Source organism: Schistocerca nitens, chromosome 5 (assembly GCF_023898315.1).
Source record: "Schistocerca nitens isolate TAMUIC-IGC-003100 chromosome 5, iqSchNite1.1, whole genome shotgun sequence".
In the NCBI taxonomy this organism is placed as follows: domain Eukaryota; kingdom Metazoa; phylum Arthropoda; class Insecta; order Orthoptera; family Acrididae; genus Schistocerca; species Schistocerca nitens.
In genome coordinates, this window is record NC_064618.1 from 383792744 (window position 1) to 383807179 (window position 14436).

Genomic DNA, 14436 nt, shown 5'->3' on the forward strand with positions numbered 1-14436 from the left:
CCATGAAAGAAAAAAAGCATTGATCTCACAAGGCACTGAGATTATGAGTAACGAAGAACACCAGTGACTGCGCTGACATCCCTTTCAGTGCCCGACAACAGTGGTTGCCACAGCATGTGATGGTCAGGCACCAGCAAGTAGGGGTAGAAGTGATTAGGGGACAGTTTGACATGCCTTCGCCCCTTACATAAGACGCCGTAGGACAGGACTGGGGATGGCGTCTCCATAACGACATCCTCAACCAGGTCAGCAGTCAGCGGCAAAGGTGTCGGCGGGGACATAGGAGACAGCAGCCACACAGGACCCAGTAACAGAGGAGATGACAGCTGTGGCATTGTGTGCAGTGAGGGTTGCTCCAGTGACGGCAGTCAAGGAATGAAGGTGGAGGCAGGAATGCCAGACAACGATCTGCCAGGCGGGGACCCCTGCTGTGGAGCTGGACGATTGGTGGCACAGGAACAGAGATCGGTGGGGGCGGGGTATGGGAGGCGGTGGCCCCTCTGGAAAAGAATCTACCATTCATGGCCACAACTGGTTGAAGTGGCGGGATGTCTGTCCATCAGGAGTACAGATGATGCACATGCGCTGACCCGGCAACTCTCGATGATGTCAGGAACCCACGTTGGCCGATGGCTGAAACCACAAGACCAGACAGGTGCACCCGGCCGAAACTGTTGTGGAGCCGGCAGCGCTGGATGAAGTGACGTCTGATGCAGCAGGTGGAGGAGGATCCATGGTTGATATCCATGTAGAAGCTCTGCTGGGTTGCTGTCCCCCACCGGAGTGAAACGTTACAAACTCAGAAAACAGTCTGAAGTAGCTTCAGTGCACATGCTGGATACATACGTCCACATCTGAGTTTTAAACTTCTGAACCATGTATTCAGCCTCACCGTTATGTTGAGGATGAAACAGGGGAGCTGCGAGATAGTGAACACCAGTAGCCTGACAAAAAGATGCAAATTATTGAGAAACGAACTGAGGGCTGTTATTGGTAACCTGGGTACACAGAAAGAAATCCCTCAGTTGCAAAAATCTTAGACAGGACCGAAAAAGTGACCGCCACGGACGTGGACAAATGATGCACCATGTAGGGAAACTGGGAATTGCCGTCAACTACAATGAGCCAATACTGATTTAGGAGAAGCCCAGCAAAATTGACATGTAGATGCTCCCATGGGTGCTGTGTATTGGCCAGGGGGAAAAGACTCCTGCAGGGCCACCTGTTGCTGAACACAGTGAGTGAAATTGGTGATAAGCCACTTAATGTCCCCATCTGTGCCCAGCCAATACACATGCCGGCAGGCTAAAGCTTTGGTGCAAGCGGTTCCCCAATGACTGATGTGCAGAAGCTGCAGCACATTACGGTGTAAGGAAATGGGAATTACAACCGGAGAGCAGTGTCCTCCAAAGCTAACAAAAGAACCACATCAAACACAGAAAGGCAGTGTTGGAGGGAGAAGTAATTATGCAAGGGATCCAAGACATGGCCTGGCAGTTTGTCTATCCAACTAAGCTGCACAAAAGTGAGGACCCTACTAAGTAAAAGATCCATGCTGAACAAAAACCATTGACTGCGTTCTGGTTCTCATTATCCAAACAGAAACAAAGGAACTCTTCCTGATTGAACGATGGGTCTGGCCCAATCGGAAGGCAAGATAAGGCATCAGCATTGGCAAGTTGCACCTGCTGGTCGGTAATGGATCTGACATTGATAACAGGAGAGCCAACCACTGCAAACGATGCGCTGCCTTGTCTGGCATCATAGCTGAAAGGTTAAAAAGAGCAACCAATAGCTTATTACATGTTATTAAATGGAACTTAGAACCATACAAGAAGAGGTGAAATTTCTTGGGGGAAAACACAAATGCTAATGCATCTTTTTCAATCTGAGAATAATGCTGCTGGGTGGTACTTAAAGTCTTAGAACTATAAGCAGTGGGTCGTTCAGATCCATCCAGGTATTTGTGCTCCAATACTCGGCGCAAAGACCATGCTGAGAGGCATCTGTAACCAACATGAGATGCTGACCTGGATGAAAAGTGGCCAGGCACGGGGCAGATTGAGGCTTAGATTTAAACAAAGTGAATGCTTGATCACAAGCTGGGGGACCAGAAAAAAACACATTTTTATGCAAAAGTTTATTCAGGAGCTGAGCAACAGTGGATGCGTCCAGTAAAAACTTATGGTAGTGCACAGCTTCACTTAACACCTGCAACTCGTTAACGGAGGTTGGCCCCAGCAAAGCTGTCAACATGGTGACACAACAGATTGACCCCTATGTGAGAAACATAAAAACTTACGTACTCAACTGGCAGCTGAAAAAATTAAGATCTGGCAAAATTGCATGTGAGATGCTCAGACTGCAAAACAGAAAACAATAATCGGAGATTGTTAAGCTGGGCCTTGGGGGGGGGGGGGGGGGGGGAACCCGAAATAACAATATTATGAAGGTAATCTGTATATTGAGCAAGCAGTAAAGGAAACAAAAGAAAAATTCGGAGTAGGAGGTTCGCCAATGACATTGTAATTCTGTCAGAGACAACAAAGGACCTGAAAGAGCAGCTGAACGGAATGGACAGTGTCTTGAAAGGAGGATATAAGATGATCATCAACAAAAGCAAAACGAGGATAATGGAATGCAGTTGAATTAAATCGGGTGATGCTGCGGGAATTAGATTAGGAAATGAGACACTTAAAGTAGTAACTGAGTTTTGCTATTTGGGGAGCAAAATAACAGATGATGGTCGAAGTAGAGAGGATATAAAATGTAGACTGGCAATGGCAAGGAAAGCGTTTCAGAAGAAGAGAAATTTGTTAACATCGATTATAGATTGAAGTGTCAGGAAGTCATTTCTGAAAGTATTTGTCTGGAGTGAAACATGGACGATAAATAGTTTAGACAAGAAGAGAATAGAAGCTTTCGAAATGTGGTGCTAGAGAAGAATGCTGAAGGTTAGATGGGTAGATCACTTAACTAATGAGGAGGTATTGAAAATAGAATTGGGGAGAAGAGGAGTTTGTGGCACAACTTGACAAGAAGAAGGGATCGGTTGGTAGGACATGTTCTGAGGCATCAAGGGATCACAAATTTAGCACTGAAGAGAGTGTGGAGGGTAAAAATCGTAGAAGGAGACCAAGAGATGAATACACTAAGCAGATTCAGAAGGATGTAGGTTGCAGTAAGTACTGGGAGATGAAGAACCTTGCACAGGATAGAGTAGCATGGAGAGCTGCATCAAACAAGTCTCAGGACTGAAGACCACAACAACAACAACAACAATAATAATGTATGCAGCTGGGTACATACACTGTCAGCTGTTCTAAAAAATGCTGAAAAATTGTGGATGCACTAGCAATGACAAAAGGCAAGTGTCGATATTGGTACATGCCGAAAGGTGTATTGACAATGAGAAGGCACCTAGTGGCCTCATCCAAAGGAGCTGGAGGATGCTTCTGACAAACCAATCTTGAAAAATAGTGGCCGTCTGACAATTTCAGGAGCAACTTGTCAGGGTAGGGCAAAGGGTACGTATCTATCACGGACTGTGCATTAGTCGTGACATAGAAGTTGCCACAGAGGCAGAGCTTACCTGTCAGTTTCTTAACAATGACCAGCGGTGTAGCCCGTTCACTGGAAGAAATTGGCAAAATGATACCAAGCAACATCAAAAAGGTCCAATTCAGCCTTGACAGAGTTGCACAATGTGACAAGCACCTGTTGTGCCCGAAAAAAACAAGAGTGGGCAGACTCTTTTCATGGTAATGTGGGCTTGAAAACTGGTAGCACAGCTAAGCCCAGAGGAAAAATGGAGACACAAACCAAGTGCAGAGGGACTCCAGTTGCTGATGTTGTACATAATCTGACTCTAAATTTTCCTCATCGGCAATGGAGAAACCGAAAGCGTTAAACGCTTGTAACCAGATCAGGTCTGGAGTGTGGGAATGACCACAACAAGGAAGGTGGGAAGGTGAACAACAGATAAGAAAGAGACAGGAGCGGAGAACTAATTTAGGATCGGAAACTGCTGTTTATTGTGGGTAACCAGCTTCATGAAACCTGTGTGGAGGAATGGAGCCAAATCCACTTATGTTTGTGCGTTTACTAAAGTCACTGCAGCTCCTATGTCTACTGCATTTTTAGCAGTTTATTAAACATTTGCAAGTCAGTAAACAATTTGTTTGGGAGAACAGTCATTGTAGAGATACTGTTTATGTCCATCAGTACTGCTGTGTCCTCCACGTTTGAAGTGGAGTTATACACTGATGCGATGTGGCCTTTCTCTGATAACTGTTGCAAACTGCCCAATGCCTAGGGTGCAGCACACTTCTGTTGTACGAAGCAGTACGGGCAAGACAGAAGGGGTAACGCGGCCACTGCTTTGACGAGTTCTGTTGCTACTGTGGATGTAACCGACACTGCCCCAGCAGCACTGAGTCAAAGGTTGTACTGCTGCAATGGCTTCCCCATCATCCTGAACACTTGCTTTGTGCCAACAGAGATTTACTAAGCAACTTCCGATACCTCCCCTACCCCTACATAGTAGTGTGACCGCCTGCAGCCCGTGACACTTCAAAGGACTGTAGTATATTGATTAGACCTGTAAGCATTGGATTCTCACATCGAAGTGCTCTTTCGTGGGCTTCCCTATCCGGGGCCAGATGAATAATATCACACACCATGTGATCAGTATAGTATTCGTGATGGATACCACTAACAAATTTACTATGACAGTTCAACCCATGTAATTCTGCAGCCCAGATGTTGTAAGATTGGTTTGGGCATTTCTGACAAAGGTAAAATTGTAGACACGCCACGACGACACACATTCTGTCACTGTCACTGTAGCTGGACAGTTCTTGCAAAGATGCAAGTTGGCACAACTACTGATATGTGCATGGCAAAAGTGGGGAAAGAGAGAAGGCCTTACACAGGTTTGCATTGCACACGTGAAAAACCTGGAAATGTTGGCATAACTGTCTCTCGTAGGAGTCCTAATCTTCAGTGGATTCATCATATGTCAGAAAGAGTGACGGTTACAATGATGGTAGAGTAACGTGCAGTCAACAAGCAGGTGTCACCTGATTGAGAGCAGTGGTGACAGCCTCCTGTTGTTCCGTGAAAGGTTGCTGCTGGGCAATGATACATTGGAGTGTTTCTTCCATCGAGGTGTTTTGTTGGGTGACTTGACACTGACACTGACACTAACACACAGAGAAAACATAAACCTCAGTCATTATTATAGCAAGAACAAAGGCAATTTATGGAACATAATACTTACAGATCCAACGTAAGGCACAGTGAAGTACAGGTTGTGCCTAATGCTGAACACGTAGACCGGACAACAGTCATACAGGTTACAGAATGGGCCAAGCATTCATTTGGGAGCACTTAAATAATACAGTTTCTTTGGTGGGTTACCAGAATGTGCCAGGGGTCCAATCCAGGAAGCCTCTATAAGCGGGCATATTGAACTGTATGGACATGCGATCTCTGAAATTGCATGCGTCGTGGGTGAAGCTACATCACTTACCACTCATTGCAAGCATCATTTCGTGATGCACACAGTAGGTTCTGAGACCAACAAGGAACTCAAGGAAAACTAGTCTTTGGCTCACCTGCAAACAATCAGCTAGTGCAAACTATTGAAATGGATGCTTGATCACTCACCAAAATATTTATTCTTCACAAAGTTTTTCATATATAAATCACATGTTTTGTTCAACATTTTTGTGATACACAGTTTGCATATTTTCTGTTATTAAATTGAATAAATTAACATTAAAACAGTACTGTGTAAAGTAGAATAAATATCATGTACATTTGAAGACACAGTGTTTTATTTGGAGGTGTAAATTCAAAATGTAGTACAAGAAGCTACAATTAAGTTACAGATTGTGAAATAACTATGACGGTTGGAAACTATGAAGATGAGACAGAAACATATCTAGAAGCTGTAGTTAGCAGCTCTGTGAGAGACTTTGCATACTGACAGCCTTTACAGTGTTCAGTGTTTAGTCAGCGTGTTGCAATATATTGAGAAAGACATTTTTTATCTGTATAAATCGACATTTCTTGTTTCTTTGGGAAATAATGTTCCTTTGTCTAGTCAATGAATGTACACTTGTTGAAGGTGGATGAAATTTTTTTTTCCCGTACACATTATGCTTGACCTTGTATTTTTTGCATTGCAAACTTTCCTTTCCAAACTCTACCCCTTTTTCCCAACGCTAACCAGTCCCATTCCTTCACACCTCTTCCTTATCCTTCAACTCTTCTGCCAGAAGAAGGAACCACTGGCTCCAAAAGTTTGTGAACTTTGATACCTTTATATATGTGATCTCTTACCACAACTTGGTGAGAAGATTTTTTTTTAAATTGTAACATGTGAGTATTTTATAAAATCCACAAAGATTTGAATGGCTCTTCTTGAGAGATGGTATCTTACTTCAGTGGGCTTCCATGTTGGTAGTTGTCCTATAATACATGATATTCATCTTGAGTACACCGAAGAAAAGTCTTCCATTTATGATGTGCTAGATTCATTTGCATATTTTCACTATAGTGTGTAAAATAAAAATTTAACATCTTGTTGTTCACCTTGAATACCCCTGGGTTTAACAATTAAACCACAGTGATACAGTGTCAGTTTGGAAAACTCATACATAAAAGTTCATTGAAAAAAGATAAAAGACATCTCTACTAACAAGTCTTGAAAAATAAAAGTGACTATATTAATGTTCCATACCAGTATTTTTAGATTTTTTGCTGAAATAGGTGGGAAGAACTATATTGAGCAATTAGCACTACAGTAAGTGGCTTTTGCAGTATCTGTGTAATGTAGATTGATGTATGACATGGTACTTGTTAGCTCATTGTTTGTAACAGCATTATATTTAAATTTTTTTCCAGGAGTTTCTGTCGTTGGCACGGCTGGAACATTGGAAGGCATGGAACTAGTAAAGAGTCTGGGAGCCGACTTCGTGTTTAATCATAAGTAAGTAATTTCAAGTTTGTACACTGTATAGAATGAAATCATTTGAAATTGCAGTAAATGAAACAGTCCATAATGGAAAAAAGTCATCATCATCATCATCATCATCATTGTCATCATTTAAGACTGATTATGCCTTTCAGCATTCAGTCTGGAGCATAGTCCCCCTTATAAAATTCCTCCATGACCCCCTATTCAGTGCTAACATTGGTGCCTCTTCTTATGTTAAGCCTATTACTTCCAAATCATTCTTAACCGAATCCAGGTACCTTCTCCTTGGTCTACCCCGACTCCTCCTACCCTCTACTGCTGAACCCATGAGTCTCTTGGGTAACCTTGCTTCTCCCATGCGTGTAACATGACCCCACCATCTAAGCCTGTTCGCTCTGACTGCTACATCTATAGAGTTCATTCCCAGTTTTTCTTTGATTTCCTCATTGTGCACACCCTCCTGCCATTGTTCCCATCTACTAGTACCTGCAATCATCCTAGCTACTTTCATATCCGTAACCTCAACCTTATGAATAAGGTAACCTGAATCCACCCAGCTTTCGCTCCCATACAACAAAGTTGGTCGAAAGATTGAACGGTGCACAGATAACTTAGTCTTGGTACTGACTTCCTTCTTGCAGAAGAGAGTAGATCGTAGCTGAGCGCTCACTGCATTAGCTTTGCTACACCTCGCTTCCAGTTCTTTCACTATGCTGCCATCATGTGAGAATATGCATCCTAAGTACTTGAAACTGTCCACCTGTTCTAACTTTGTTCCTCCTATTTGGCACTCAATTCGTTTATCTCTCTTTCCAACTGACATTACTTTTGTTTTGGAGATGCTGATCTTCATACCATAGTCCTTACATTTCTGATCTAGCTCTGAAATATTACTTTGCAAACTTTCTATAGAATCTGCCATCACAACTAAGTCATCCGCATATGCGAGACTGCTTATTTTGTGTTCACCTGTCTTAATCTCACCCAGCCAGTCTATTGTTTTCAACATATGATCCATAAATAATATGAACAACAGTGGAGACAGGTTGCAGCCTTGTCTTACCCCTGAAACTACTCTGAACCATGGACTCAATTTACCGTCAACTCTAACTGCTGCCTGACTATCTATGTAAAGACCTTTAATTGCTTGCAAAAGTTTGCCTCCTATTCCGTAATCACGTAGAACAGATAATAACTTCCTCCTTGGAACCCGGTCATATGCCTTTTCTAGATCTATAAAACATAGATACAATTCCCTATTCCACTCGTAACACTTCTCCATTATTTGCCGTAGGCTAAAGATCTGGTCCTGACAACCTCTAAGAGGCCTAAACCCACACTGATTTTCATCCAATTTGTCCTCAACTAATACTCGCACTTTCCTTTCAACAATACCTGAGAAGATTTTACCCACAACGCAGATCAAAGAGATACCTCTGTAGTTGTTACAATCTTTTCTGTTTCCATGTTTAAAGATTGGTGTGATTACTGCTTTCGTCCAGTCTGATGGAACCTGTCCCGACTCCCACGCCATTTCAATTATCCTGTGTAGCCATTTAAGACCTGACATTCCACTGTATTTTATGAGTTCCGACTTAATTTCATCCACCCCAGCCGCTTTATTGCACTGCAATCTATTGACCATTTTCTCCACTTCCTCCAATGTGATCCTATTTCCATCATCATTCCTGTCCCATTGTACATCGAAATCTGAAACATTATTGATCGTATTTTCACCTACATTGGCAACTCTTCAAAATATTCCCTCCATCTGCCCAAGGCATCAACAGGATTCACCAGCAGTTTTCCTGACCTGTCCAAAATACTTGTCATTTCCTTCTTACCTCCCTTTCGAAGACTGCTAATAACACTCCAGAATGGTTTTCCAGCAGCTTGACTCAAGGTCTCCAACCTGTTTCCAAAGTCTTCCCAAGATTTCTTCTTGGATGCTGTAATTATCTGTTTGGCTTTGTTTCTTTCTTCAGCATAACTTTCTCTGTCTACCTGAGTTCTAGTCTGTAGCCATTTTTGATATGCCTTCTTTTTCCTTTTACAGGCTGCCTTGACTGTGTCATTCCACCAAGCTGTTTGCTTCATCCTGCCTTTACACACTACTGTTCCAAGACATTCTTTGGCCACTTCTAGTATTGTGTCCCTGTACCTTGTCCATTCCTTTTCCAGTGACTGCAATTGACTACATTCAACTAACTGGTACCTTTCTGAGATCACTGTTATGTACCTTGTCCTGAAGTTTCTCCACTCTTATCCTCCTACACATGGACCTGACCTCCTGCACTTTCGGCCTCACATTACCAATTTCACTGCAGATTAAATAGTGATCAGTGTCATCAAAGAATCCCCTGAATACACGTGTGTCCCTCAAAGCCTTACTGAATTCCTGATCTGTTATTATATAGTCAATGATAGATCTGGTTCCCCTGCCTTCGCAAGTATACCAGTGAATGTTCTTATGTTTAAGAAAGGAGTTTGTGATTACTAAGCCCATACTGGCACAGAAATCCAAGAGTTGTTTCCCGTTCCTGTTGGCCTCCATATCCTCTCCAAATTTACCCATAACCTTTTCATACCCTTCTGTTCGATTTCCAATCCTGGCATTAAAATCACCCATGAGCAGAACACTGTCCTTGTCCTTTACTCTAACAACTACATCACTGAGTGCGTCATAAAAACTATCCATCTTATCTTGATCTGTCCCTTCACAATGCGAATATACTGATACAATCCTAATTTTCTTGCTAGACACTGTCAAATCTATCCACATCAGTCGTTCGTTTACATACCTTATTGCAACTACGCTGGGTTCCATTTCTTTCCTGATGAAAAGCCCTACACCCCATTGTGCTATTCCTGCTTTGACTCCTGACAGGTAGACCTTGTATTCTCCCACTTCCTCTTCTTTCTCACCCCTTACCCGAATGTCACTAACAGCTAAAACGTCCAACCCCATCTTACTTGCAGCCTCTGCAAGCTCTACCTTCTTCCCAGATTAGCCCCCATTGATATTAGTAGCTCCCCATCTCGTTACCATTCGTTTGCCGAGTCGTATCTTAGGAGTCCCTGGTTTGTCAATTAGAGGTGGGTCTCCGTCACCTCCAAAGGTCCGAGGCATTTTGCTCTGATTGTTGCCAGCATCAAATTTATAGTACCAGGGTAGCAGGTTGCTAGCCTTACTTGCCCCGGGTCGCATTGAGTTTTACCCCTAACGGTTGAGGGACTAACCGGTGGATTTGGTAGTCTTTGCCGTCCGAGCACAAAGGTGGCCACGACTCGGAATATGCCCGAGATATCCAGCCTTATTCCAAAGTAACTGGTATCCCGACTGTCAGGACCACTTACTTACCGAGCGAGGTGGCGCAGTGGTTAGCACACTGGACTCGCATTCGGGAGGACGACGGTTCAATCCCGTCTCCGGCCATCCTGATTTAGGTTTTCCGTGATTTCCCTAAATCGTTTCAGGCAAATGCCGGGATGGTTCCTTTGAAAGGGCACGGCCGATTTCCTTCTCAATCCTTCCCTAATCCGAGCTTGCGCTCCGTCTCTAATGACCTCGTTGTCGACGGGACGTTAAACACTAACCACCACCACCACCACCACCACTTACTTGGCCACTCATACGTTGCCCGTGATTCATGAACTAGGACATGATACCAGGAACCCACACCATGAACCACATGGAAAACAGTAACACACAACAAAGAATCATGTTTTTTAATCCAATAAAAGATCTCCAAAGTAGACATTGAATCATGATTTTCATAGATTACATTCTTCACCTTGGTAGCTGAGGGGGGCGGGGGTAGATAAACATTGATGTGGGGATAGCAAGGTTTAAAATTATTGTCATTATATCCATTAGTGAAGCATAATAAAAATAAGGATAACAGCTTATAACTGATGATTCAGTTATGTGAAGTTGCTGACTTAGGGCTTAAGGTGAGTTCACTTATTCTTGTCACTTACTTTATTTCTTACCTGTAATTGTTCTGTTGGTGTAATGTGCCCTGTAATTTTTTCTCAGTACAAACAATTTTTTGAACTAACTCGTGAGAATTTTGATGTAACTCAGTGATGATGCGGTCTTTATTCCTTGATTCTATGAGCTTACATGTCCTAGCACTTTAAGAAAAAGTTTCTGTAACACACGTATTCATACTGATTACTCTTCAGTAAATTCAGATACTACAGGTCAGAAAAAAGGAACCAACTACCTTCATTGGGTAACCAATGAAGAATACGTATGAATTTTTAAATCACAAAGATGTTTAGGAAAGGTAGAGGTGGATGTGGTGATTTCCAAGGCAGTTCTCTTTGAGTTGTTCACATTTGGTAACTGTGCCTGTCAGCATTGGAAAATATAATTGAATTTAGTCTGTGAATTTGCTATTAGAGTTGTCTGTTCTTTATTAAAATACAGTGATTAATGACTGAAACTGACCACAACATTGTTCTGATTTAAGTCAAGTGAAAAGTTGCATGAAGAGTGCAGCACCCTTTTGTTTTCACCAGGCAGTGATACGTTTGGTTATTTGAAACTGTGCATTGATGTTGTATTGGCACACAAATGGAATAGTATTAGCTACATATGGCACTGGTAGACTCTGTTGTACCCAGGCTGTGCTTGCATGTTTGCGTTCAGAGTAATGTTGATTAAAGGAACATTAAAGACGAAATTGTGGTAGGCCCTTAAATGTCACACTAAAAGTCATGTAAGTCCATTCACCTCCATTTCTGTTTAAAAATTAGCAGTCACAGTGCTCATACTGTGCACATGATCTTGCAAAATTGTGAACACATCAACATGAGAAATGTTCAGAATATATCTTGAGAGCAGTGTGCAGAATTCTGTGCAGGAAGATATAGGATAATCTGGTGATGTTGCAGTATTTTCTCTGTCTTTTAGTCCCACAGAGCAGGCTGCATCTACACTCTATTAGTGGTTGTCAGTGCCGGGATTTCTCCTTGTGGAAAGACTTAGATTTTGCTGCTACATTTTATTGAACACCATTGCTGTTACTTGTTTGTGTACTCTTAGTGACAAACAATTTGAGAAGAAAATAGCCATTGAACATACATTTGATAGACCAATGCTGTTCACTAATGTGAAAAAGGTACACTCCATCATATTAATCCGAGTCTCCTCTCCTTTTTATATGTGCACACCATTCTGTTTTATCCTGTATAATTGGATCACCATCACTTACAATTATTGTGACTTTATTGATCATTGATCTCATTCACAGCTGTTGTTTAGTGGACCGGGAATGCCTTGCTAGGAACTTTAAAATGTGGCTTGCACCAAATTGTTCAAAACTCCAAAATGAAATATTTTGAGGAAGAATGTCATCTCACATCTGCAATAACATTCATACATTTCTGTGGGAGATTTCTGCTTATGGAAGTAAAGTTTCAAAATGCGAACCAGGTGTAAGTGGCTGTTTGTCCACCATGCTTTATTCTGATCCTTATGTTAGATGCATGGTATGGAAAAGGGGGGGGGGGGGAGGGTGGGAGGAGGGACAGGCTTTTGTATGAGTGTGTGCTGCATCTGGAGGGGGATCTTGTCTGAAACTTTGACTGGTTAAGTGTCATTTTTGTTTGCTGTGCAACATTGCTTCTGTTCAGAGAATTCTATTCCACCTCATACAGCTATTTACTGTCATAAGAATGTTGTAGCTTATATGAATGTTGGAAAATATAAATGTATTTTGATGAATTGAAGAGTCCGTAATGATTTTTTGCAGCCCTCAACATTACCTTAAGGCTTTTTTACTTTAGCCTCATGAAAAAGAAATTTGCAGGTTGATAGGTTTGATGAGGTCCTAACTGTACTGTGTACCATTGTCAGTAAGTTGTTTGGATAAATAGGTATGTACATGCTTTTAGTAATGTTCTGTGTTGTCAAGATTGCTTTGAACAACAAAATGCTCTAACAGAGATGGTCCTTTCAAATGAAGTATGATGTTATCGTCCTCTGATCCATGAACTGAATTACGCAGCCAGTTATTTGAGTCCTACAGTATAACATAGAATTCGAAGCACTGTGCTACTTCCCATTTTTCTCTTTGTAAAGCCATATCATGAGTGCCCTATGCTAGGAAAGGATACTCCTAAAACACCAGGCATTGAAACCCATTCAGTTAGACATTTATCCAAGGAGTCTCCCTCCAAGATACATAATTTTTTTGTACTTTGGTCATTGTAGACCAATTCATTAAGAGCTGCTGATATTTAAATTTTTATGTATATAGGTATTTGAAACAATCTACTTTGTGAACAGCAGCAGCCTGATTTTCATGAACAAAAGATGAAAGAATTACTAGTTTTTGGCATTGTATCGAATAATGTGTTGTTATGCCATGACTGCCTCCTCTGATATTTACAGTTTTAAATGTTATTGACTGGAGTTACTTAAAGTAACTTGTTGCTGTTTTATTTTCAGAGAAAAGGGTTATCTCAACAATGCCGTAGCTGCAATAGGAGGGCAAGGATTCAATGTTGTTTTGGAAAATCTTGCTAATATTAACCTTGGTGCCGACCTCACAGTTCTGAATCAACAAGCAAGAGTTGCTGTAAGAATTCCCATACATAATATTCATGGCATTGTTTTTGTTGAATATGTAATAATGTATAATGATAACATAATGAAAAGGAGAGATTGCTACCCACCATATAATGTGCTACCCACCATATAATGGAGGTGCTGAGTCACAGACAGGCTCAACAAAAAGACTATTGAACACGTAAGCTTGCAGCCATAAAGTCTTCTTCTGAAATAGACATCATAGACACACATTCATGCTAATGCAGCTCACACAGTCTGGACAAGTCGGGGCGGAACGGGGCAGGAGCAAAGGCAGTGTACAGTTTTCTGCAAACACCTGAAGCTGAGTCAATAGTCATGTGTATGTGAGCTGCATTTGCATGAATGTGTGTATGTAAGCTGTCTTTTTCAGAAGAAGGCCTTTTGGCTGAAAGCTTAACATGTTTAGTAGCCTTTCTGTTGTACCTGTCTGCGACTCAACATTTCCACTATATGGTGAGTAGCAATCTATCCTTTTCATAATATTGGCATTATAACATCCTGGCTTTTCTATTGTTTGATATAATAATGTTTGATTGACTTAAGCTAACACTTTGTTAATTTTTTATTTTATTTAAATTTCACATAAATAAGATGTAAATCCTGTTACCTATTATTCTACAATAGGTTGTATTTTCTGTCTGCAGTCGTATTTCTTTATTTACTTCAGGTTAAATAATAATGATGATGTATATAGTCTAAATATTACTACTACTACTACTACTACTACTACTGATACTACCACTGACATCATAGTTGCTGCTGCTGATGATGCTACTACTGCTACAACATCAATAGCAACAACAACAATGACAACATCAATAGCAACAACAATGACAACTACTACTAC

At 41.5% G+C, this 14436-nt stretch overlaps 1 protein-coding gene across 3 annotated transcripts in view; it reads left to right on the forward strand.

Moving 5' to 3' along the window:
• Positions 1 to 14436, forward strand: part of LOC126259710 (zeta-crystallin-like) — a 164747-nt gene that overhangs the window by 110948 nt on the left and 39363 nt on the right. For all 3 annotated transcript variants that reach the window (XM_049956684.1, XM_049956683.1, XM_049956685.1), the window contains 2 exons: positions 6913 to 6997; positions 13446 to 13575. In XM_049956684.1, the coding sequence (XP_049812641.1) occupies positions 6913 to 6997; positions 13446 to 13575 (215 nt within the window). The remainder of the gene's footprint in view (positions 1 to 6912; positions 6998 to 13445; positions 13576 to 14436) is intronic.